Source organism: Lates calcarifer, linkage group LG16_LG22 (assembly GCF_001640805.2).
Source record: "Lates calcarifer isolate ASB-BC8 linkage group LG16_LG22, TLL_Latcal_v3, whole genome shotgun sequence".
In the NCBI taxonomy this organism is placed as follows: Eukaryota; Metazoa; Chordata; class Actinopteri; family Centropomidae; genus Lates; species Lates calcarifer.
In genome coordinates, this window is record NC_066848.1 from 13,052,180 (window position 1) to 13,078,727 (window position 26,548).

The window sequence follows — 26,548 nt, forward strand, 5'->3', positions numbered from 1 at the left end:
TAAAAAAGTGCTACAGTATAGCTGTAAAGCTGGCTACAAATGTTTTTTTTTCCCCTCTCTCTGTGAATCACTTACCACCATCCTTATCAGCTCATTAGTGCCTACACATGCAGTATCCACAATATTCTGTACATACAAAGACTGAAGCCCAGAATACGTCAGGGCTCGTTATCTGACTGATTAAAGAGGCTTTACATATTCACTGCTGCTCCATGACCTCACTCTGTAAATCCATCTGCACATACTGTATCAAGCCAGAAGCCGCATATGTAAACGAGCAAATCATCAGCGATGAAGGAAAATCAGGCGCATACTGAATATAAAATGGAAATATTGCACTTTTGATATTTTTAAGTATACTTTGGCAATAACAATTAAGTACTTCTATTCAAGTTTTTTTTTCATTGCAGGACTATTCACAGTAGGGTATGTCTTCCATCATTGTGTATGTGCTGAGAAAAATAGGCTTTTCCTTACTGATACTGGTGATAAATGATTTTGTAAATACAATGTGCAAAGCCAACTTGTAGTTAGGGCTCAGGTCTAATTCAACATTATCATCTATCAAATTTCAAAAGTAGACTGCATTTTTAATATGTAGTTTTGTAGACACTTACCAAATCATAATGCATATATTGTGCTGGTGTTACTGTAGTAATAATATTCAGACAGAAAAAAAAAACATTACAGTTTGCTCATCACATTTTAATGAAATGTGGAAAAAAGATTAGTTTTTTAAATGGCTTATTTTATTTTGTCAATTTGGTTAGGTTTTGTGTTTTCTGGCCCAAGGTCTTGTTTTTAGCAGGATGTACACAGTAAGTGCAATTCTTAAATAAGTAAGAGTCCACGTGCTGTTGCTTATTTGATTTCCAGCTATTTTTTCAAACTCTGACTTCATCCTTGCAGATGGTGTTTTTGTACCACTGGAACTCATTTCCATGCTTAAAACCTAAATCATCCTGTCACTGATAAATACATAACGGATGACTTGTACAGCACTGTGTTTTCATTCATAGCATGTTGGTGGCAGTGAATCAGGTGCAGAGTTTCCTCTCACCACAAGAGGGCAGAAGGAGCCTTGATGAACCAAATGAAGATGTTAATGTAGACAGTGGTGAATTTCCTTCTTCATAGACTTACTACAGCTCTCTGTTAATCTCCACAGACTGACTGTACTCTTTGATGACAGATAAACACATGAGCACATTTTCAGTGTTTATTTCTTTCAAGTCATCCACATAATAAATAGAAACAATTCAAACCAATTACACCAGACTGCACAGGGGTGGAGTAGCTTGGCTTTGTTGGCCTGAAATGGAGCAGGCACTTAAAAAAAAGAGATTAGTGTGTATTATTTAGCAGGACTAAAGTGGAACATGTTTAAATAAAACCACGAGGCAACTGCCTGCTACTGGGATGGCAACACAAGGTACGAGGAATAACATCAGGAAACATCTAAAAGCATATAAAAAATAACTCTGCTGCACTCAGCTCTATTCTGCAAACACACACAGCGGCCATAGATAAACAAAAATTTAAAAAAAGAGAGGAGGACAATCTGAGGAATTATAACATGTTAACATGCAATGGAAGTGTCTGAGCTTGAATATTTCTTTTTCTGTTAAATCATTATCCAAAATGTTAGCATGGTGTTCATACAGTCTAATCATCTTCAAACGACAGGACTGCAGGTTTAGGTAATTCTTGTAAACCTGTTGCAACCCAGTCTGTCAGGACATGAAGCTTATTTATAAGTGACCCTGCCTTATTGCTGAAGTTTTTATTACTATGAATTACAAAATGCATACAAGCTTATATATCTTGTACTTCTTGTTTACCGTTGCTAATTTCCCACGTCATCCAGTGTCACAAACATGAGTCCACAAAGTCTGGGAAGCTGAAAAGTAGTTTGCAAAGATGCAGATTCAGGTTGTGAAGTGATGCATGTACTAAGATGACTTAGATTTTTTTTTTTTTTTTTGTTGGTTTGTTTTTCTTTTACACATCTGCACAGTAATCTCATCTCTGTAAAAGCTGGAGATTTACATGTAAGCTAATTCAGCTTGTGGTCAAGAACAGTCAACTAATAAACTCACTGAGAATCCCATTATATAATTAAACAACTGACCATAACCCTCATATATTCTCAAAAATAAAAGAAGTTCAAATCAAAGGCTTGGCAACTAAAAAAAAATCTGACTGAATGTGGCTGGGATACATTTGGTCTTATCCACACTGAATCATACATATGTATTTCCAGTTTTTTGCATTTATCCTAGACCAGCCCAGAATGTCTGAATTATATTATTTATTTGTATTAGAGCGAGGGTTTTATCTCAGACTAGGCAAAACCCATATCGCTAACACTGGCTAACAATAGTAGACAAATCCAGTGTTACAATTATGAGGGTAAGGTTGAACCACACTGGTTAAATTAGATTACAGAGAGGTGATGAAAAGCCAGTCCTCAGTTTGAACGCTCTTTTCAGAAATGAGGAGATACCTTGCACCCTTAAAAGCTCCCTTATTTCCTCGGAACAAAGTGTTTTACAAAAATCCTCCGCCCACAAACACCACTGAACACAACATTGTGCCTGTACAGGTTAAAATAAAGCTCTGTCACTGAAATCTAATCAGCACAAGTAAACTAAAATTTGTAGTTTTGTTTGACAACATCAACTCTTAGTAAATAAATAGGCCTTTGTAAATGCGACAGCAGGCAGGCAGGGGGGTGTGGGTGAACACTGGGTCGTCTTTGGCACACGAGTGCAGTTCAGTGGTGACCCAACTTGTTTCTCTTGCATACTGACAGCACTGACGGAGAAGCTCAAAAGATGAGTTTGTGAAAATTGTGCGCTGTCATCCGCCAACAGCTTTGGTTTGGAAACCAACGCCTGGCCTTTTAAAAAAAACATGTTGCCTTTATCCATGGCGTCTCTGTCAACATCCCATCCAGATAAACAAGTTTTAAATGTCCAGTTCAACAGCTCAGACCTCGCTCACCGGCAGGTCAGCGTCGTCCAGGTCCAGGGGTGGTTCGGGCATGTGAGGCTCGAAGCTGCTCCGCCGTCGCCATGGTGACTCCTCTGAGTCGGCGATGGTGGTCACGGGCGGTGCGCGGGTCACTTCGCCAGGCGCGTCTCCTGCAGGGACAGGCGTGCTGGCGTGTGGCTGTGACTGGGCCGTGGCAGCAGGCTCATGAAGTGCTCGCTGTCCCACGCCAGGCTGCGAGCGTGTGCCGCACGTGACAGCAGCCCCCCACTCTGGGTAGCATGGTGGCATGGCAGATATGGGCGAGCGAGGGACGGGGGGACCCGAGGGGCTGCGGTAGAAAGTGGAACGGCTGCCGTGTTCCTGCAGCGGAAACAGTAGAGGAGACAGAGAAAGCAAGAGTGAGGGACACAAGACGAGTGGTCGTGGGTAACAAAAGTGAAATCCTGATTTGTGTAGTTTATTTGAGAAGAGCCAAAGTGAGTTACAGACTTGGAATTAGCACCAGCATGTGGGGTCTGATGCAGCTTGAAGGTGGTAGGTGCTGAAGAATGTAGCACTGCTAGAGAGTGCAGATGGTGGTAGTAGCAGTAGTAGCAGTAGAAGTAGTAGGAGTAGTAGTAGTAGTAGTAGTAGTGGTAGAGGTAGCGGGAGAAGTGGTAGTAGTGTCAGCAGGTTTTAGTTTTGGTAGTCTCAACAGGTTGCAGTGGAAGAGCACAGTGTCTTAGGAAGCTGTGGTTGGTTGTTGCTCATTATTTCACAGCTTTTCACTGTCAGATTTCAATCTCTGAAACACAAAACAGAAGCATGGGAATAAAGAAAAAACACAGCAGAGGCAGTGAAAACAAAAAGGAGGGTAGCTGTTGAGCAGAAATCACAGCCATTAAGCTCCAAGAGACTCCAATACAGATATCTCTGTAGTCTTAAAGGTACTACATTTTGACACAGTAGCAGAGTTGCATCCTGGGACTTTGCAGGCCTATGAAACAGTAAATTGATACAGTCGCCATTATGCATCACAAGGTTAAGGAATCAGATTCCTTATGCAAAAATGTCAGAATATCCTAGTAGGAGCCACGTGTGTTAAGAGATTTATGCTGAATCCATTGGTCCAAAATCAGGCTCAAATCATGCATGAATTTTAGAGGTTGTTAGACAGATCATCAGATAATCTACCACAGTGAAGATATGGAAGATTCCTAACAGTTTATTGCACTACTGATTGATTGATATGATCACATAACACAAGCACTTTTACAGCTCTTACAAATCCAAATATTTGCATGTGAATCAACACACCACCATGAAAACCTATAGTTTCTGACTCTGGATTCTGGATTCAGCACTGGTGAGTTCTTAATTCAAAGCTGTTAAAATGTTCAACATTTAGCACACAAAAAGGTATAGGAGGTCAAAGTGGAAACAAGTATGTAATTACTGTGTGTATGAGAAAGAGAAGAAAAAAAAAACATACAGGCAGCGAACAGGAGGGAGGAGGAGAGACAAGCAGGATGTCACACATCTAAGACAGGTACACAGCTGCAGCAGACTGCAGAGATAACAGGGCATGAAGGGAAGAGAAACAGAAGGTGTGAAAGACACATGTTCCCAGTAATAAAGACAGAGATAGAAACAGGCTAAAGGTACTCATAGCTAAGCTGGTCAGGTAGTTCAAGCAGTGTGTGTGTGTGTGTGTGTGTGAGAGTGTGTATGTGTGTGGGTGTGTGGGTGTGTGTGTGTGCATGTTTGCGCCTGGATTGTTCATCAACTCATGTACATTTTTACACCAAAGCATCATCAATAAATGGTGAAGACATGTGAAAGCTGTGCAAGTGAAGCCATAAGGGAGGGAGGGAGGGAGGGAGGCAGTGGCTACAGGTTTTTCCAATGGTTAGATGGACATATTCCAACCGTTGAGAGTTATTCCGTACATGGGCAACAGTATTACTTTTTAGCGTTTGAAAGACTTGGGGTGTGCTTGATTTGAGTTGCCATGCTTGTGGCGGCAGTCATCACATGCAAGAGAAGCTAAATTAAGCACACCTCGAGCCTTACAATTCCTAACACAAGATTTTATTTTTTTACCTCTTTAGCTGGAAACTAACTGAATGCAATGGACCTAAACTTTGAGCCGAGCTTAAAGTGACAGTCCGGCAAGGGAAAAGAAAAGCAAAGGAGGAAAAGTGGATGAGAGAAGCAGGGCATGAAGGGAGGAGCGCTTGTTGGGTTATCACAGCCATACGTAGGGTGTGGTTGGTTCTTAGCAAAAAAAGAAAAAAAAAAGAGCATCAGATGTGCCATCAGATCTGATATGCCCTCATAATGTCTACAACCACAAAGGGCCAGCCAGTGAGTGGAAAACAGTATTAAAAAAGGTGAACTTATAGTTTAAAGGGGGAATTTAGACGAGCTGACATACGTGCTGCACTCCCCGATTCGGGATGTATACCTCTGTATACAGGGGTTCGACAGCCGTCTGGCCTGCCGCATCTGCAACAACACAGTGCAAAGCAGGATTAGAGCAGATGGGCCATCTGCCCACAGGGAGAGGGGGAGGTGGAGAGAATGTGACAAAGAAAGAAAGAAAGAAAAGGAAAAAGAGGATAGAGAGAACAGGCACAGGAGAGGAAAAAGAGGTGAGAGGAAAAACAAGCAAGAGAGAAAGAAAGACACAAGAGGCTAGAAAGAGGGAACTGTAGAGAAACAGTCGGTGCAGACGTGTTGAGAATGATTCCAGTCTAACCAGAAAGGAACCAGCTGTGGCAGAGGACAGTGTTTCCTCTGCAGTCAGGACTATGGAACTGGTTTACTTCTCTCTCCTCATCTCCAAGCATGTAGGCTGCTGATTCAACTAATTAAGCAGTTCTAAAACTCAGGTAATGAACTACTGATCACTGCTGGATGCTGAAAAGCGGTGATGGACGGTTTGGGTATCTTGATCTGCTGATGACCTACGACCTTTAGTTAAAAATCAGTATGGGGTGCCCTGGTGGCTCAGGGGTTAAGGTGCCAACCATGAACTGCAACGTCCACCGTTCAGATCCAGCTGCGGACCTTTGTTGCATGTGATTTCCCATCTCTCTCTCTCCCCTCATTTCCTGTCATCTATCAACTGCCAATTGTCTAATGAAGACATTACATGTTCAAAAAAGTACCTCAAAAACATCTGTATTTTGTCGTTGGATGGTGGGAAAATGCAGAACAACAGGCTCTGCCCAAACACAGAAATACCGCAAAAATAGCCTGTAATAGCCTATCAAGTTACATAATAATGAGCTTTTTTCTCTCAAATCATGTCATTTCCTCACAGCCTGGAAGCAACTGTCCCAGGGTCCCATACTGGTCCTCAGCTCTCAAGTTGGGAAGTTTCATCAGTCTTGTTTTCAGACTATACAACCTTAACTAGAACAGCTGGGCTTAACATTGTTGAACTACAGCAATAAGGGCAAATTCTGAAACATACTGCAGACAAAACTACTGTTTCTACTAGCTCTACTCTGTTTGTAATGAGAGATTCTCATTACATCTCTGTATCTTGCAGCTGTGTGAGCTCTTGTGCAAGCAAGAAACTGTGAGCAATAATCAATCAATGACATGAGTGAAACAAATATATAAGTCTTGTGATAAGCCTCAAGTTCTATATGACAAAGTCAAGTCTGAAGTAATTTCCTGTTTCCACAGGTACATGTGAGGTCACCGTGACACTTGAATCCATACCATGGTGACACAGTGCTGTACTGTAGCGTATGATACATACTGTGGCAGCAGACCTCCCAGGCCCCCGCTGGGCCACAATGGCCCCTGAGACAGCCTTGATCCAGCTGTGCATCTCCTCTGGACTGTCTGCCTATTGGAGACAGAGAAGAAGAGAAGAAGAGAACAAAAGAGACGGTGACAAAAGAGGGAGAAAAGAGTGAGACAGTGACATATTATATAAGGGAAACATACAGACAGACAAGACAGTGATTGAAGAACAGAATTTATAAACATAGCAGTAGAGTAACATCTAAGACGTCTCAGTGCGTGTACAAGAATTGTAATGTACATTCCTTTTATCATAAAGAAAGATGCACCTGTATGTAAAACGTCCTTGATGTGGTGACAACTTCAAACAGATTATCTCTCATCATGATGTCACTGCAACAGAAGTGGAAAACAAGTCAAATCATATTTATCTCATCTCCTGTATATCTTTGTCCAAATCAGAAAAGGTAAACACCATCCTCTTGGACAAAAGACATTTTTTGCACAATGGGAAAATGTTGGGACATGTATAAATACCTCTGTTTGCACTCCTGGACTTTGTGAACCTCCTTCAGTGGGATCATTCTCAGAGGCTCTTTCTCCTAAAGGTGAGAAAATAACTGTTCATTGAGTGCCATGTAAGGAGTCAAAATGCACAGGATAAATAATATAAAATAATAAATAATAAGATAGATAAAAAAATTCTGATGTACTGGCTAGTACTGAGTTTTTCTGTTTGATAGGAAATGTGCACAGTGAGCTTTGCTAGATGCAGCAGAATGCAAACTAAAAAGCCTGATGGTTGTAACTTTCTTGACCTAGCCATTTGATACAGCAGACAGAGAGTCTGTGTCCTTGGGGCCTGTTGATAGCCAAATATACAGATAAAGCTGTCAAATAAGGGCAGACCCTGCCAAGTATGGGGAAAGGGACATGCAGTATTGTCCTGAGGACAGACTGCGTGTGTGTGTGTGTGTGTGTGTGGTGTGTGTGTGTGTGTGGTTTGGGTATCAGCCATGTTGTGGGGATTTAAATCTGTTTACACAGTCACATTATGGGGATCTGCCTTCCACATGGGTACAAAAAGTCTACATAATATGAAACATAAAATTTTAAGGTGAAGACATTTTTTTAAAGGTCATGGCAAGGTTAGGTTTAAGTTAAGGTTAGGGTAAGGGTTGGGGTTAGGCAAGTAGTGGTTAAGGTTAAGATAAGAGTCTCTAGTCTCTAGGAAATTAATGCAAGTCAATGTAATGTCCCCTGAAGTCATGGAGACAAGACGTGTGTGTGTGTGTGTGTGTGCGTGTAGGAAAAGCCGAGGGGGAAACAGGGCATGATAGGACATGTGAAGTGAAGGCACTGAATTCCACAGACTGCAGATAAAACATGTTAGAAGTCACAACTGTGTGTTTGCTGTTACTCTGCCTCAGACTGTGGGGGTGAATCGAATCTACATGCACCATCAATAAAAACATTCCTTACAAGCTTCACATATCTTAATTAAAGTTAATTACCAAATCAGACTTGAAGTAACTCATTGAGTTTTCTTCCAGTAGGAAATATCGCCGTTTCCAGTTCCTCATCTGGGGGATGGAAGGGGTAAAGATGTTCAGAATTTTTGTATAATTTTCAGGCAAAAAAAGATCTGTCACAGTTACCAATTTACTACAATAATGAAAGCACATTTTTTCTAGTTCCTGTGCATTTGGGAAGTCCATTAATATTTGAGTATTTATAAAGAACATTCATTCAATTTCCTTACTATAATCAAGGTGAAATCTCATTATCTCACATTCCCCAAGTCACAAGACCACTCACATGAAGGAGCTATTTATTTCAGTGGATGTCACTTTAAAAAACTTTAAAACTGCAATATTGCACATCCATGTTGAGGCTCTGTCAAAGCACTGTGTGCAGCCAGTGACACTGGCCACCACCACGTCTCATTTGAAAGATATTTTAATCTCTCTGACTGGCACAAGAACACAATGTGAAACCAATTCAGCCCACCCGACAACTATGAAAGTGGCAGGTACTCACCACAGCTCCTTGCTTGACGCAGTAGCCTGACTTAATGACTGTGTGCTCCTGAGTTGGCCTGCCCAGGAAGTACGGCAGCTGGCTGTGAGAGCGATGCATGGCCTCACGCTCCACTCTGTCTGCACTGTCACCACCTTCTTGCTGGAGGTGAGGACGTTGGAAATATTGTAATTGCAAGTTCCAACAACATTTCTACAGCCTGAGAGCTAATTTCATGGATTCTATGACCATAAAACACCCCAAAAGTTAGAATTTTAAGTATACTCATTAACATAAATAAGAGACAAATCAATTAATAACACATGATTTTTCCTCAGAGATTAACATCAAAACATACTGCTTACATTAATGGTTTCTAGGGCGGTCACTAATGATTAATCTGTCAGTTGTTTTTTTTTACTAAGTGCTTGGTCATTAATACAAAATAAAAAGTGTCACAACTTCTCAGAGCCCAAAGTGATGTTTGTGATGTGTTTAAGATTGCTCGATGTGTCTAAGCAACAGTCCGAAACCCAATGATTTTCAGCTTAAAATGATATCAACAGAAAAACAGGAGTGTTATGATCAGTGGATAAATTATTTATTTTTCAAAATATTATAAACTTTTCTTAGTTTCATAAAACACAGGATATTTTATATCATTATATCAGTGTTCTACCCATATTTTAAAGCAACTCATTGTAAACAGCAGTTTATCAGTGTTGTGTTTATTTCCCTGTAGATTTCAAAATCTTGAAATGAATGAAGTATTTTTAAACATGTAGCTCAAGTAATAACATGTGTGCACGCATGCAGGTGGTGTGATAAATGTGTGAATAATGTTTACCTGTGTCTGGGTGACGATGGGGACTCCTCCAATGATCTCTGTCCTATAGGAGACTTGTTTCTTGGGTCCCACAACATCTGGCAAGGACTTCTGGTTCTCTGAAATCTGCTGGCCATCAGACAGCTTTGGCACCTTAGGAACAAACAAATGCAACAGACTTGAGAAGACTGAAGACTATGTTTACCTAAACACACAAGTGTTAAACAGAAATAGATATTTTGTGGAACTTTGCGGTGGGATGAAAAAACCCTTTTTCTCCATAGGTAAAATCGAGTATGTAACTTCTATGTATGCAACAGTTGACAAGCCTTTAACACATTTTATATCCATTTCCTTTCTGGGAGGTTATGGCTTTGTGGAGAACAATGGAAACAGTCCTTTATCCCAGAATCATACAACAATACAGCATCCTGTTAGTCATGCTCTGACTCACTCCAATCTAGTTTCTTGACAGTCCACTCATACATTTCCCCAGAAGAGGAAGAAATAAAAGTTACTCCAAGTGATAAAACATGAGCCAAAAAGAACAGAGTACAGCTGAATCAGGGATGAACCGTATGTCCTGTGTTGATCTGTGCAGACTGTGTATGTGTTTGTCTCACAGTGATTTTGGTGGCTTTATTGAGAGCGTTGACCCAGTCCACGAGGTCCTGCTGATCATTGGCCTGCAGGAAGAACTTCCTCATCCCCGCATTGATGACTAATACATAATAAAAAATAAAAGTGTGTGAAAGTATATTCAGGCCTCTTTGGTCAGAGTCAGAGTACATTCTCTACACTACACCATCTGATTCATTCTGTGTTAAATATGAATCACATGCATATAAGCACTACAGGGACAAAGAAGTACTGTGAAGTGGGATTGACAAACTGCGCTTTTGGCTTTTCTTGCCCAGAAAATATGATGTGAATATGAGTGGCAGGGAGAACAGACCAACTGCCACAGATTTCTCTGGAAGTGAAAAAACAACTGAGCCGAGGGACTCTCCCACACACTCACAGCGGCATTTTCTCTCCATGTGGATGATGACCCAGCTAGATTCAGCTGCCTTAGTCTGCCACCACCTACCCACTTCTGACCATGGAGAAAAAAAAAAGCCCCACAGCCATCAACTGCCAAATATTCCCGCACATTTTCACACCCATGTGAACATGAGCGAACCCTATTTTCAATCACAAAGAAATTTTTGGGTCAAATGCTGATTAGTTATGGATCAGGATTTAGGAGCTGAAAGAACTCAAGTCTCTCATTCTCGCTCTCTCTCTACCATAAATCCTTCAATTCTGCAGCTCAAACCGTCCTTGTGTCTCCTCTATTTCCTTTCGACACCATGGGAATAAATTACATTAAAGCTGGACTGGTAAATCTAGTGGGGGCGAGCTGTAAAAGGCACCAAGAGCTCAAACTCTGTGGCACAATGAAGATCATTCTTCCTTGTGTGTGATTGGTCCAGCTCTTAGACACACACAAGACCTCATGCTATCTTTTTTCCCACTTCCCTGTAAATAAATCTATCTGTCTGGTTTCATTCAGGTGACCATCATGAATTAATCCAACAGCATTAATCTTCCAATGTGTCCACTGTATTTTCAGGAGTGGTAGCTGTGAAAGTGTAGTGGTCTCTTGGGCACTGGGATGACAAATCCAGGAGGGGGAGTTATCAGATCTGACTCATAGTTACACATAATAAAACAATGTGTGTGCCTGAGAAATGCAGCCAAGCACCAAAGTTCACACAAATTCAGCACTTTTCATCTCACAAATCACGTCTCTACTTTCTTACTAAATACTTCTTCACCCTATGTTTCCTCTAATGTTCCTCTAATAGATCCAAGAACGTGGGGAGCACCAGGATTCGTAGACATCAACAAAACATGTGGCACACAAACAGCAGTTTAAAAATAACCTCATACATCTCTGAATCAGGTTCCGATTAGGATGCCGGCATCCTGTCGAAACCTCTACAAGGCAATTGGTGTGCACACAGAGTCAAGAGTAGTCAACATCTTGTCATACACTAGTATTTCCTGCTATTGAAGCGGATGGAAGAGGAGGAGAGGGGCTAGTAAACATTAACAGGGAGAGGAGGTTTACTCCTAAATAACCTGATGATGGTTCATATTTATGCAACACTTTCTTTTCCCGTCTGGAATGCACAGGATGAGAAGAAACTCAAGTCAAGACACACCTATTTCTTTGTTGAAAAATATTCAGTGGCGGAATATCAGATGATTTTAGAAAACCAAGATCACTTAATTAGTAACAGGCAGTCAGAGTAAAAAATAAGGAACTAAATTGTTTGGATACCTTTATTGAACATGTATGTGTGTTGGCATGGTAACAGAGGGGTCAATGGGCATGCTCAGGTATGGTTAGGTGCAATAAATAAAGGTTGAAGTTTAATATTTTTCTAAGTAACACCCTACTTGTTGTGGTAGATAGAACCAAGAGCATTTCAATTTTAAAAAATCACATTTAGATTTGAATGATTAAATAAGTTTGTTTGGTGAAGTTGTTCTAACTGAAAAAATGCAATCTGGACAATGTAAACCAATGATCAATTTCATTTTTTTTTTTTTTAATTAATGTGTATGTTTCAAGACGTGTCTGAACAACTATAGTTTGTATTACTGTATTTATACTATGGTGAAATTATCTAATCTAAGTTAATAAGTACTTAATAAAACATTTCCGGAGTCCCAAAGGTCCTTGAGTCCTCTGCCTTCTTAAAGGTACATTGTGGAGTGTTTGATCACTGGTGGTGCTTTAGAGCATTTTTTTCTGAGCAATTTCCTTTATCATTTTTATATCATCTACCAACACAAGCACAGGGATGTGCATGTACACCATAAGCACAGAAGTGACTAGATATTCCAGTTAATCGCAGAGAGCAGTAATGCAGTAATGTGACTTAAAAGTTCCAGGATGACGCTGATGCAACAATGAAGGTTTAAAACTTTAGAATAGTGTTTTTTTGTGGGGTGAGGAATGCATTCAAAGGGATAGTAAGTCCTTCAGGATACATAAAATGCAAAACAGTTTGTTTACACTGAAAGCTCCAAAGGGCATTTTAAATATTCAGATTAACAGGAAAGACAGATGAGATAAAAACAGCAGCTTATCTGCAGTACACCATGGAAAACAATTATAAAAATAGGACTGCTGGTAGAAAAATTACTGAGGATCTGAACTTATTAGACCTAAAAGTATGATTCAAGAAAACTCATCGGGTCTCAACACAATCATCTCACTGATGAAGGTTATAAAATCTGAAGGACACAAACAACTCTAAAATAGCTAAAACCGATGAACACGAGCCCAGATCATCAACTGCTGCTGCCTCCTGCATCTTTGTGTGTTGGCTAAACAGACAGCTGCCTGGTCAATGGTGGAGAAAGTATGTGGAGAGCAGTGCTTGACCAAGTTTAGAGGGCAGACAAGGACAGCAAACATTCTTCCCTTAAGTAATGGTATGTGTAGTCAGCTCAGTCAGCATGTGATTAATCACACCATCACTGTTCATGTTTGCAAAGCACTGCAAACATGTTTAAGTTCTATACTTATACAAGATGTACGTTTCTTATGGTCTTTTAAAATTACTGATGCTGTCGACAATTGGCTACACAATGCCAGTATAGAAAAAAATGGCTCAAACTGTAAAAGGTTAGAGATATCAGTGGATTAGTTCTAGGAAGGTCCATATTTTTCACCCTTCTCTTTCGGTAAACTATCAAATTTAGTATTTTTAAAGATGAAAAATTAATAGACGGTGATGATCAGTGCATTCTTACCAAAGCAGAATTCTGCCTTAGGCCTCAGCTTAGTGGCATCGCTGACCTAGAGGAGGACAAAGCTCACTACTGTTAGCTTCCCAGTTCAACCAAATGCTGTAAATTAATCCTATGTATACATAATCTTATCATGTTAGTGTCAGATAAGCTTCAGTGGTAATATATCTGTGTACCTTAGAGATGTAGGTGAGCTTGAGGGAACCTACGCAGTCTGTGCCAACAGGAAGGTTCTGTGGGAGAAGGATTTTTTTAAAAGAACAAAATAAGCAAGAAAAGAAAGCTAAAACTAATAATTTGTCATTCTATTACAAGGGCCTCAACTGTGATTACTGACAAAATACAATGTGGCAGAAGGGTGAAGTCAAGCTCTGAAAAGCAAGTCAATATTACAGAGTAAGTACAGTATACTTTGGCTGCAGTCCATGATAGTTAATTTCAGTGTCTTGCTGTGTTTCTGAAACTAGGGGATCCTGATTTAACATCATTAAAATTTAACCTTTTTCAATCTATAAAAAGAAAGGGACTTACTGAATTATTTAAAATTCCTCCTGCACTACATCATTTATGAATACTTCATGTAACAGCACAAATACAGCGTCTCAAAACCAGCATGATGTACAAACCAAGAGGAGAGTTAGACTGTAATAACTGTGATACCGTGGGTCACAGAGCAGAAAATGTTGACCTCTGGTGGTTCCAGCAAATATCAGTGCTCACTACATGGACAAAACCAGAGAACTGGAACACACAAAAAACAACCCCTGGTTTATTGTTTTATTATAAATTTATTCTATTTTCCTCCTAACCCATTTACAGGAATGTCTGCTGATAGCTGAGACACAGACGCACCGTTAGCACTGACCTGCTCATGTGCCTGTATTATGTGCTTCCTAATTGCTGTCAACTAGAATTACATGATACAAGTTTTCCCATCCTTGTATGGTTGTCTGGCGACGGAAACATTTACCCTGTACTTAGCTTTGTGTTCGTAATGAATGAAGACAGCCTAGCTAAAAGTGGCCTGCAGTTAGCCTAGAGTTGCATGAAAGCTGATCATCCACATTGATAACCAATGTTAGCTGGCATGCAATTCTCCGGAAATTGTTTAATTTTCCATCAACAAATCAAACGTTTGCCTGTGCAGTTACCTGCAGGATTTTCCCCCCAAATTACAGCTAAGCGCTAAGCTAACGCAGCTCTGTGTAATTACCTGTGGGTTGTCCATGAACCACACCAGGCTTCCCTGCTGTGTGTCCAGTATGAAGTAACGGCGCAGGAACTTGCCACTGCTCTCATTCTCCTCGATGTCCAGGAAGCCACAGATCCGGTTCTGTCGGTCCACATAAGGCATCTCGCTGCCGGGACATTCCCTGGCCTGCTAGGGCCGGGAGTGGAGAGGAGCGGGGAGAAGAGTGGGGGCAAGCGGGACCGGGAAGAATTCCTGAAGGACAGAGAGAAAAGAGTGCAAAGGGAGATGTGTAAGGAGGGAGGGGATAAATGAGGAATTTCTGTTGTCTTTGTGGTGAGCCTTGCTAGCGTGTTCTGCTCCCTCTTTCTCTTTCTCTCTGTATCTACTGTATCTGTGGTCTCTCTGCCACCTGGAGCTCACTAGGCTACAGCCTGCATGGGGATCATGTGACACAAACCACAACCCCGCCTTTATCCTTTTATATCAGCCTCACCCACTCTCTCTCTCTCTTTTGCTCTCTCTGAGTCTCTCTTTTTTTCCCCTGTAACACACGCTACCCTCTGTCACTCTCTCTTCTATCTCCTCCACCCACCCTGGCTTGCTCTCTTTCTTTCCTTCTCCCTCTTCTCTTGCAGGCCTCTCCTCTCTCACTGTCTGTGATATCTCCTCCCAACTGCTCTCTCATCCGATTTGGCAAGCCTCTGGCCAGCCCCTTCTGTCCCCTCCCTCCTGCCACAGCTGAGCACCCACTTGAGCATGGTCAAAAAAAACAAAAAACAAAAAAAGGGCCACTGAGCTCAGCCATGTTTGACACAAAGACACAACACAAACACCCTCAGAGAGAATGTGCAATATTTAACCTGAGATCTGACACATCCCTGAAACCTACTGCTCACTGAAAATCAACAGAAAAGTAAATGATTTAAGTACAACAGTTAAGTCTTGCATGTGCAAGCGCAAGTGTCTCAATGTCAAACCCTGTGTGGGTGGGCGCAGCATTACTGTAGGCATATTGTCGCATTAGCCTGTTTAAGCTGCTGTCTTTTCGGATGGAGCCTGAAATATGCGAGTGAGATGAGTCTTTGGAAAGCAAAGATAAAGACGCTCTTTCTCCATGACGTTATGAGCACTGTGTGGGTGGATGGGGGCAAATCAGGGACAAAAGGCCTGGTTGTTGTGCATGGACTCTGGGCTGGGAGCATCTCAGTTAGTCCCTGCATCTATCCAAGTCATCCCATTTGACACACAGGCATGAGAAAGGAGCAACACTGTCAGAGGCGACTATCTCAACTCTACACAAACACCAATTGTCGTGTGAGAGTGAGAGACGTCTCTGTAGAGTTTAGTGATCCTGAAAATGAGGTGCTGTGCACAAGTTCGTCTGCATCTTGCATTTCAATAATGCAGATTAGATGTTTGACATAGTGCAAAACAAAATCCCTACAAAGCGAACAGGCAACCATATACGTTATAGGCTTTTAACTCAATGACAAGTAAATTGATGTCCTCTTTTTCTGTTTTTTGTGGAAAAATGGGTATATCAACTACAGCAAGGCCAATACCAACACTTTTATTTGAGAGTTTTAAAAATCTGATGGCAATATGATAGGCAATATTTTTACACAAACACATGACAAAGAATACATTTTCAATAAGGAACACTTATTTTTTAAAGGAATTGTGACCACAATGTGTCCTGAGTTTGGAATTTCAAGAAACATTATCTACCTCGTTTACCTTTTACCTTAAAATAACTCCTTCAAAATCATTCCACGTGATAACTGAGTAAAAGTCCGTGGTGTAAACTGCTGGAATCAGGCCCAGCAAGTTATACAACTATAGATCAGATATATAGACTAGAGTTCATCCCTGATGTCCAGCAAAGAAACTTTGCAAATGTTAAGAATTCTAAATGAAGTGAACAGCACATTTCAGCTCTGGAAGTCAGGATCATGAGGAATATACACAGTGGGACTACACAGTCGGAGCTCTAGTCAAACAACTGTAAATAAAAAAAGTTTTAAAAACTTAACAGCTTGGACTGGGAACACAACAGAGTGAATTGTTGGAATCAACAGGAACAATAACAGCAATATAAACAAATATTTCCCTCAGGAGTTGGTAGAGACCAAAAACGGAGCTAAAAGAGTGCAACTTTTGACTTATGTTCAACAGGTGGCCAGACGCATGACTCCAAATGAGTAATAAGGTTGATACATATTTTCTAAATTATGTATTACTGGCATTTCTGTTCTTATATTTCATTATATTATAATTCATAGATAGCAATAGATCTGTAATTAGCTTATTGGCCAGCATGGATGGTCCAATATCATTGAGGAGGTTTTAAGGTGCGAGAGAGATACGCTAACAAAATAATGGATACATGCAAAGTGAGAACCACAAGACAGCTCACACTCTCTTTACGCTTGCTGGAAGGCTTTGTCCACCATCACATGGCAACCAACTGGTCAGGACAGGACGTGTCATAAAATGACAGTAAGCACCAGCTGGATAGCCTAGTAGAGGGACCATTATTTTCCTTTCATGATCTTAGACCACTGCCATACCATGGAAAGTAAAACAACAGCTGGAAACAGTAACTGTGGAGCTGAAATCTTGTGTTGTTTTAATGCTTATCTATCTGTTCTCACCACATATGAACTACACAGCAAATCACTAATCTAGGAATCAAGGACATGGCTTCATTAACTCCCAGGGGATATACATTTGTTACTGGGCCCCTGTTGGCCCTTACTATACATGGCAGTTTCACACATCAAGAAACCAACCAGTACTCCAGAGATTAAATGGGTGATTAGACAGAATTAATAATTGATCAACTGTTTAAAGTCCATTTTTAAAGCAAAAAAGCCAAAAAATTATCTGGTTCCAGCTTCCCAAATGTTAATATTTGCTAGCATCAGTTTTCCTGGATTGTAAACCCAACTTTGTGTTGACTGTGGGTCAGAGAAATCAGGCAGCTTGACAATATTAACTTGGGCTTCAGGGAATAATGATGGGCCTTTTACACTATTTTCTGACATTTTGTTCACTGTAAAATAAATCGATTATTGAAGAAAACGACTGTGATAATAAAATGCAATTGTTGCTTGCAGCCTTACTGTTCTCCAATGATGTTCTCCAATCCTACCTTTCTTGACTTTTTCTGTGCATTAATCACTTGACAGAGAAAGCAATTTGATAACACACAACTTGTTAATTATTCACTTTTGTAGAGCCCAATGATATGGAGTAAACCTGGGACTTGTGGACAGTCTATGGCACCTGTGCAGTTGCCCATTGAGCCCTCTTGGTGACCCAGCCTTGTTTGAGGAGATCAAATTATATTACTCATTTGATTTCAGAGGGACAGTTGAAAGGAATCTATGAGAGAAAAAAAACACTGAGGTACAAATACCAGAGGAGCAAGGGCAATAAAGGGAAAGGGTTGGAACTGAATTTGCACTTTACAGGTCAAAGGTGGGACAGGTCATTCCAGTTCAGTTGAAAAGAGTCATTTCTGGTCAGAGTCTGGGTCAGAAGGCAGGACATGAGGCCAGCAGGTTTGACAGGCAGGGTCCTGTTTGGCATAGCAATATGCTAGTGTGAGGTTTACGGATTTCCAGACCAGGACAAATGCACTCTTGGTAAATGTTAACTTGTAACACTAACCATTAGTCTTGAGTCACTGTAACAAAGGACTCGGCCGACGAGCCTCCAAACCCCTCAAGGGATAACACCAAAATAACTTCACATTAACCACAACACGCTGACAACATTAGTGTTAGCAGCATCAATAACTCTGGCTCGCTGGCCTGAAGTTAACTGGGACATATGGCTCAGGTTAGCCTGCTGTTAGCAACTACCGCTGCTTAACACCACAACATTACATACATTTAACAAACATTAGGAACGACCACTCTTGTATTTTTGTCCCTTTACTATCTAACTGTATTATTTACCGGCGTGGTGGATAAGTTTTGTCATACACGATAACCCAACGTTAACCTAGCTAACATTAGCGACTCGTTTTAGCCTGACTCGTAAAATTTAACAGGCAACTTTAACTGTAAGAAACAACAAAGCCACGTTTATCCGTGTTAATTAGTTTTGTTCCACGTCTCGGCTCAGCTTACCCGAGTCTTACCTTCTGGGACTGCTGTACTCAGGGTCCGTGCGTGTCGGTGTCGTCGGGGATGTCCTCTCTGCCTCAGCCCATCTCCACTGATCCAGGACACAGCGAGCCCCACTGCTGCTACCACACAGATCGTCTATTACGAAGACGATCACTCTGTAGTTTTAAAATAAAAGGCACACTTCACTTTTAAATAGATAGATAGATAGATAGATAGATAGATAGATAGATAGATAGATAGATAGATAGATAGATATGTCATGATAGTAAAATACTATAATACACTATACATTAGTGCAAGTCAGGTAGATATTCCAAAAATATCACAGAGAGATTACCAACCCTGCAATGTTCAACCAACCTTTTATTTTCCAAAATGTTTGCCAATTTATGGTGTAAAAGAGTGAAAATGACAGATAGCCTAAGGATTAAGGACCATCTCTGCTATAAGGGGCACAAACCATTGACAGTAGAGTATCATGACAGCCACTGTAAAGGATATTACAACTTTTTTTACAGGTAATATTCAGGACCACCGCTGCTCAATATGTCATTTTTGATAATAGGCCTGGTGCAAACAAAGCAAGGCTTTTGCTGCTAAGAGTAGTGTGATGGAAACATGTATGCATAGGTTAAAAATATTACCATTCATAGGGTATTATTACATGTGTGTGGGATATACAAAGCAAGGATGCTCAATATGGACTATGCTGCAGAAGTAGATCTCCTAGTTCAGCTCCACTAAGTGAAACAACGTGCCAGCAAAGTTACCACTGCACATCAGTCCATACAAGCAGCAACTGTGCAGCAGAGTGAACTTGTGAACTGTCAAATGTTTTCAAGCTCTGGTGCTCGGAAAAGGAGATAGGAGTGAGAGCTCTTAAAGTTTTTTTTTTTATCACCTCTAGGTGTATGAGACTAGCACTGGGTGTCAACATGGATGGAAAGCGGAATAGATAAACCAAAGTGGTGATTTAGCGACATCTAACGTTTTAAGGCTGCAGCCACTTCTGATTCTGATCACCGATGCTTATGGGAGCTTTAGATTTTAATTCAATGTGGTTATGACCTTTTTTTTCTCCCCCCTGCCTTTCCTTACCTCCATATACTTTAATAAATATTTTGTTTTTGTTGAGGATCAACCGAAGACGTCCTCCCTTCCTGAAGATAATTCCTTGATATTAATTATAACAGCCTCATCAAAGGCTCAGCATATATTGAAGACATTTGAAAGATATTAATTTTCATGCAAACAAAGCAGATTTCAAAGTGATGCAAAATTTATATGCTGTTAATAAATAGGCTGTATGTATTTCCATGCATGTATCTACAGTACATCAGGCAGTGTGACTTTTTGCCTACATTCAAACTTGTACAAGTTTTAAAAAAAATGTAAGAACAGGTTCAACAGTCAGTCAGATAATTGGTATGTAGCTACTATTACCTTTCACAATCCTGCTCTCAGTTGTCACATCATATTTGAAACAGTCATTATAAAGACTAAGTAACCTGTCTTTCCGAAGCGATGGGCGTTAACAAACACAGGAACACACACACACACACACACACACACACAGTCTGTCTGCGGTAGAAAAGTTTTAGTGGTAGAGGAAGAGGGGCGGGCTGTGTTGCTCCGGCTGATGTGGATGAGGCTCATATGAGGTGTGTCGACTTCTCGCCACTGTCAGTCTGCGAGCCCCTGTCCTGGCGGGCTGACAGAGGAACCATGGAAGAGGAGGAGGCGGGGGACACCTACCGGGAGACGAGGCATTTTCCTCTCCTGTGGCCTCTCCCCAGGCTCCGCTCTCAAAGTGACGCATCTGGATTTCGCTCAAGAGTGCTGTTCAGGCTCCGGGGAGCCCGGTCAGGTAGGACAGAGCCCATAGTCTTACCCATCCTTAAACAAAAACTTTACAAGTGCTTATGGAAACCCCGTCAACTGAGACACCAGACCTAAAGCACCTTTCGTTTTTCATCGCCAGCATACATTGGCTCTCTTTTCTTTTGGTGTTGCAAGTTATACCAGTTACTCCTGGCTAGACAGCATCCCCAAATGACTAACAAAGCAGCAGTGGCTTCCTGTTCTCCTACACAGAAAACTTTACTTTTTTTTTTTTTTCCTATTTTTGGATACCACAAATAAGCAGTGTCTTTATTTTTTATTTCTTTTTTCTTTGTTTGAGAAGTTGAACATTTTCATTATTTGTTGTTGTTCAGTTGCTGTCATGAGCTTGTTCTCTCCACTGATCCACTGAAAAACCAGTCTGAAGTTTATGCTAGAACACAACAATTAGTCATATAAATATGACACACCTAGGTCACATAATAAGTTGAATGAATGAATCACCTGTCTGAATGGAAAGTGTGACAAGTGATTTTAGGTTAAATACACCCAGTCACTGAAAGATCCAAGTGCTTGGCAAAAGGTACATCATGAAGACAAATGAATACACCAAGTAAATCCACAGCAATGTTACTGAAAAGTTAAAAATCAATAATTCACTGTTTTATATTTCTCCTAAGTGATTTTTATTGGGTTTCTGGTTTAGATTAAATGTCAGAAAGTTGTGAGACATAAAGCCCAAGGTGAGGAGATGAAACCTTTTCATAGGCATTGTAAGACCCCGGCCATAGTGTTAACCAGCTATCTGTCCTCAGCGCCCTACTTAAATGTCAGTCTCATAGTTTTGCTGCCTGAAGCCAGTGGCTGCGGTTAGAACCACTTCCTATCAGCCATCTTCAGTGATGTAGCCGAGATCTCACCCTGCAGTGGTGCTCTCTGCTCAAGTTACACGCCTACACCTGCTCAGACATACACAGCAGGCATGAGAGTTATTAATATACTGCTTTCCCGCTTTTAACATGACAGTGATGGTTTATATCAGACGTTGCACTTAGTTTGCCTGCGTTATGTTGCCACAGGAAGAGCTCATTCTGTGTTTGTGGTTAAGTTGTAATTACAGGAAATGATCATGGAATGGAGCAGTTAGGAAATTAGATGTCCAAGGTTGTTTATGTCTCCTGCCAGCTTGGATTTTGAGCTTCATGTTTTAACTATCTAAAAGTAATTTGACTGTGAAAATTAAATAGTAGGCCTGACTGTTATACTTAATACCCATGTTCATATATTAATCCACTCATCTACAAATCTCACATTATCTGTTTCTTTAATCATAGTTTTATGTAGTATGAATTAAGACAATTGAACTAAATTCACAAAAGATCCCTTTAAGATTTACTCTGTGTTCTGATATAAAGTAAACTGAACAATTTGCAAATCAAGCAACAGAGGGAGCTAATCTACCTCTTTGACAGAGATGCTGGAAAACAATACATGCATTAAAATGGCACCTCACACATACAGTATGATGACTATAGTTTTCACATCTGTCAAACAAATAAATAAATAAATAAAAAGAATTACAGCAACTCTTTTTGTCTTTTAAACTTAAAAGAGTACATTTGACCCTGCTGATGAGAAATTTTCTCTTGCCCAAGGAAAGATGCCCCTATGGGGAATATTACCAGAATTAATGGCTAAAGGGAGGGATGTCTTTTTCATGTAAAGGAAGATTTTCTTTTTTAACACACTCTAAGAAAACATAAGACTAAAAAGGAAATGCAGCCCACAGAGCTGGGAACATGTAAGTCAACAGGAAGCGTAAACAAATATGAAGTAGGCCATTTTAGGTAACAGTGAACTCTCGCTACTGTATAACAATCCATTTCCACTTCAATTATTTGTTCTTTCTTTATGTCAGGCTTATTAAAGAGTTCATCTCTGTTCACTCTGTTCTTTTGGAAAGCTAGAGTATTTACTGAACCTAATAAGCCCACTTAGTAGTCATCTCTCTGCTATTAGATATATATGGAATTGTAAGTTCATAGGTTAATTTGTAAACCCATCTCTGCCATTTGACCTTTTAAAACAGTTGCTGAAACAATCTCACCATCTGCTGAGGAAGATCATGTGATTTGACCGAAAGCTCGAGAACAGTTACAGTGAACCTTGTTATGAGAATGTTTTGATCAGTTGAAATATACTTAATGCCCTTAATCATCCAAAATAAGAACACATATGTGTACATTCTTATGCTGAATATCCAGTTGCGTGTTTGTCACATTTGTAAAGATGGTGATGATATACTATTCTGTATATCATCACCATCTCTATATTGTGTATGTATGAATATGCATATCTGCATCTGAACTTGTGCACTCACATGTGCATTTGTGTATGTGTTTGAGGAAAAAAAATCCATTTGGAATAATGTACAGGCTAAGATGGTCTTTGCTGTCCGCTGTAAATACCATGTTGTCCTCCAGATGGGCACTGTATCGCTCTTGTAATTGCATAGGCAGAGAAAAGTCGAAAGAAGAGAAGAGGGTGATAAGAGAGAAGAGGAGATAAAGGGTGAATGAGAGGGGAACTGGAAAAAAAGGCCAAGAAGTAGATATATTAAGACAAAAGAAAACAATAGGAGGAGAGGGAGGGGAGCCAAAGAGTGGAAAGCAAAGGAGACAGTTTGACGGGGACAAGGGAAAATTATGAAAAAGGCAGAGAGGAGAGGAGACAAAAAGGGATGCAAGGACAGGATGATTAAGGAGGACGAGAAGTTAGATGAAAAGACTAAAAAAAAGAAGACAACAGAGGGGTGTCAGCTTGCTGGTGTGCTCTGATCCTTGTGGGTACTCTCCTCAAAATAACACTGATTATATACCCTTTTAGTCTGCAATTACTACTTGTTAAATGTACTGTAATGCAGAGAACAACCCTTCCCCCTTTACTGCCCACACATAGTCTATCCCAGGCACTGTTGTAACTGCTCCAACAACCACTGGCATACCCCAGAATGTTATGGTTAAGGTTTTCTTCAGGAATTAAAGGTTCTATCTATAATTGTGTTGCAGTTTGAACTGTTCGCATATTATCATTGTCCTCAGCCTTGGCTTCAGAAATAAAATCTCAAATTTGATTACCGAAGTTATTACAATTCACGTCACGGCAGTCCATTCAATACCTGCAGAAACATTTCAATGAAATCATCAAATGTGAACCTTGTGGTGGGACTACAGGGTACTGGATCACCAACATACCACCAACCGCAGGGTTCATCCTCTGAAAACCATGAATGTCTATATGAATTTTTGTCCCAATAGATCAGTCTAAACCAAAGTAGCAGACCAACTGGCTCGCCATTCCTAGAGCCCTGTCACTAGCGTGGCTAAAAACAACCATATTTTAGGTTCACAATCACATTTCTGTTTCATTCATGCTTTACATACCATTAACCCTTGTATTCATTTAAGAACCTGCTTTGAGACAGGCCTCCCCAGATAAAAGAACAGTATCAGTTGTTTCAGCATATCCCCAAAATTACTTATGTTTATATTCAAGTGACAAAACTGCAGAAGCCTTGAAAGGCAAGTAAGAAAAAAGTATTCTGGTGATCTGATCTGTTTTCTCTCCTGCATTTATAATGTAAAGGTTAGGCTCAATCTTTCTAAACTTTTAATGTTTTAATTTCTCAACACACTCCAAAGACAAAGTAGGTATATTTTGTGTTGTGTGTTAGCGAGTTATGTGACATTTATGTTATATCATTTAAAAATAACCTGGAAGAAAACGTTAATGCTTTACTCCTACTTACACTGGGGTTTTGGAACTTTTGTGGCCAAAATGATTGTTACATCAATCTGTGCAGTGAAAAAACAGGGGAAAAAAACTATCCTTTAAAAGGATTGTCCTAGCAAAACTTTTTTCAAATCTGTTCTGAAATCAAACAGAGGAGAGAAAACAATTAAGATCAGACTTAGACCACAAGATTTTTTAAAATTATCACTTGTCTCTCAGGGCTTCCATACAAATCCTTTAGCTGCCACTGTAATTATGACTCTTGTGTGTCAGGAGCTAATGAAGAAGTCAGGTGACACTATAATAGCGGCAAAATGTTTGCAGTGGCAGGTAGTCAGGGTGGATGGATGGGTCAACAAAACGTCGGACTTTAACATCAGAGGCCACTGTTTGTTTCCTGTTTCCAGCTGGCAGTTAACATTGGTCTCTTGCAGACCTGGTTTTAACCCATGACTGTAGTTGTTCCCTGACATAAACCATTATGTTATTATTGTACCTATGATGATGATGTTTCCCTTACCTTGACCAAATTATATTTGTGCTTAACCTTAGCCACAACTTAACCATAGTATTGGCGGGGATTAGAAAATGCTCTGTGTTGTTATAAAGGGAAATTATATTATATTATATTATATTATATTATATTATATTATATTATATTATATTATATTACATATTTTGTTGTTTCATTTATTGTTGAATTGTTTACCTGCTGTTATCTAATTTTAAATATGCTATACCATATGATTATTCTTGTTCTAGATTGTATAGGTGGGCAAACAGGTGATCGTAATCCAATAAATAAGGTAGCTGCATGATGACATACAGCTGTGTTGACATGGTAGTTAATGCTCAAAACATTTTTGTTCTCTGGACTCCCTTCAATGCACCTGAACTCATGTATACGTAAATGCTTTTGATAACTGACTTCTCTTCTTTCTATCGCTTATAGTCACACTCCCAGTATTGAATGTGATTGCCTGTTTTTGGGTGAATTATATGTGTTTTTCACACATTTAATGGTGAGAAAAGAGGGATAGACTTTTTAAATACCAGTTGACCATGTGAAGCACTGGCACATTAAATTTTCTCATCTACTTAGTTTCTTTTGTGTGAGACTGTGTGTGTGTGTGTGTGGGTGGGTGGGTGTTATTGGAGTTGGTGAACCAGTTGTTTTTGGTGCTTGTGGTGAGCCGTTCCATTGGGCTGCATCGAAAGTCAAAGTTTCACTTTATCCATTTCTCCTCCATCTGTCTATCAGTAACTCTGTGTGGTTACTTACTAAGCCTTTAACTCTATTAATATCTGCTGAAACGCCTCAACAGCAAATGCACAGGATGTTAACGCTGCGCTGCACAGCATCTAATAATACTGTGTACATACACTAAGTGTATGTGAGTGTGAGTGTGAGTGTGCGTGTGGAAATTTAATAAACACTTTGGTTTGTGTGGTTGATTAAAAACGGCAGTGGAACAGAGAGACATACAGTAAGAGACAAAAACAACAAATGTATGATTTTAAGCTTTATGATTTTCACACAATAGACAATCAGGTAGTGGATAACAAAAAGAAAAGAAGTGAAAGGAAGGAAAAAATAGGAATAAAAAAGCAAAAATTAGAATGTACTCTATACAGTACAATAAAATAGACTGACAAGAGTGGAAAGTAGCACTATAGAGTATGGCATAATAGTAGCTGCTCTTATGTAGTCAATAGCCTAATGGTTGTGTGGACAATATGTCTGTTCTCAGTCCAGTTTACACACAAGCACGCACACACACACACACACACACAGATACATGTCTCTCATTTTCAGTCCATCATCCCACTCCACTTACCCTTTTCACAGGTAGATCTTAAGTATCGAAACAGAAGCAGTTATAAAGAACAGGAAATGAAAAATCAGCTGTGCTTGATAGAAACAGACACACATACACAAATATTGCAGTGTGTGTGTTTTTGAAAGGCAATTTGCAGCACCAATTATGATTTGTCTGGTCCTATACAAGAAACTGCAACATCCAGCATCAAACGTTCACTGGCATACAGATGACATATTTACTGCATCAAGTGGCTCCTCACAACACTTGAGGAACCTTAAGTGGGAATGTGACAGAGGAAAAATTGAAAATGATCATCAGTCTGCCTCTTAGCACTTGCATTCTGTGTCTGTATCTTTGATTCTTGTCT

At 40.1% G+C, this 26,548-nt stretch overlaps 2 protein-coding genes across 11 annotated transcripts in view; one reads left to right on the forward strand and one right to left on the reverse strand.

The window, feature by feature from the left end:
• Positions 1–1,205: 1,205 nt before the first annotated feature.
• On the reverse strand, positions 1,206–18,862 carry LOC108897375 (pleckstrin homology domain-containing family A member 1). Of its 10 annotated transcripts, XR_001963279.2 has the most exons (15): positions 18,736–18,862; positions 14,607–14,837; positions 13,570–13,626; positions 13,397–13,442; positions 10,207–10,304; positions 9,605–9,736; positions 8,779–8,919; positions 8,253–8,321; positions 7,276–7,340; positions 7,068–7,131; positions 6,752–6,841; positions 5,414–5,484; positions 4,469–4,543; positions 3,487–3,781; positions 3,213–3,357 (listed from the first exon to the last, which is right to left on the reverse strand). XR_001963279.2 is itself a non-coding variant. In XM_051076635.1 (14 exons), exons 2-14 carry the CDS (start codon positions 14,745–14,747, stop codon positions 3,126–3,128), a joined length of 1,251 nt encoding a protein of 416 aa, XP_050932592.1. In that variant the 5' UTR covers positions 14,748–14,837; positions 18,736–18,862; the 3' UTR covers positions 2,974–3,125. The 10 variants fall into 10 exon arrangements, 7 of the variants coding, with proteins under 7 accessions (XP_018552477.1, XP_050932592.1, XP_018552475.1 ...); XM_051076635.1 differs by lacking the exon at positions 3,487–3,781 and having other exon boundaries at positions 2,974–3,357; positions 5,444–5,484; XM_018696959.2 differs by lacking the exon at positions 3,487–3,781 and having other exon boundaries at positions 2,974–3,357.
• A 1,473-nt stretch (positions 18,863–20,335) lies between these two features.
• Positions 20,336–26,548, forward strand: part of phactr2 (phosphatase and actin regulator 2) — a 40,066-nt gene continuing 33,853 nt past the window's right edge. Inside the window, 1 exon segment of the mRNA XM_018696947.2 lies at positions 20,336–20,591. Within this exon segment, the coding sequence (XP_018552463.1) occupies positions 20,381–20,591 (211 nt within the window). The 5' untranslated portion in view covers positions 20,336–20,380.

Bases quoted from the DNA above. Each gene is read 5' to 3' on its own strand.
- LOC108897375 (XM_018696959.2), bottom strand. From the start codon at position 14,747: ATGCCTTATGTGGACCGACAGAACCGGATCTGTGGCTTCCTGGACATC. The intron at 9,737-10,206 runs GTGAGACAAACA...TTTGTTCCTAAG, and splicing joins ATAAAGCCACCAAAATCACT to GTGCCAAAGCTGTCTGATGG. The intron at 7,132-7,275 runs GTATTTATACAT...CTTCTGTTGCAG, and splicing joins GTCCAGGAGTGCAAACAGAG to TGACATCATGATGAGAGATA.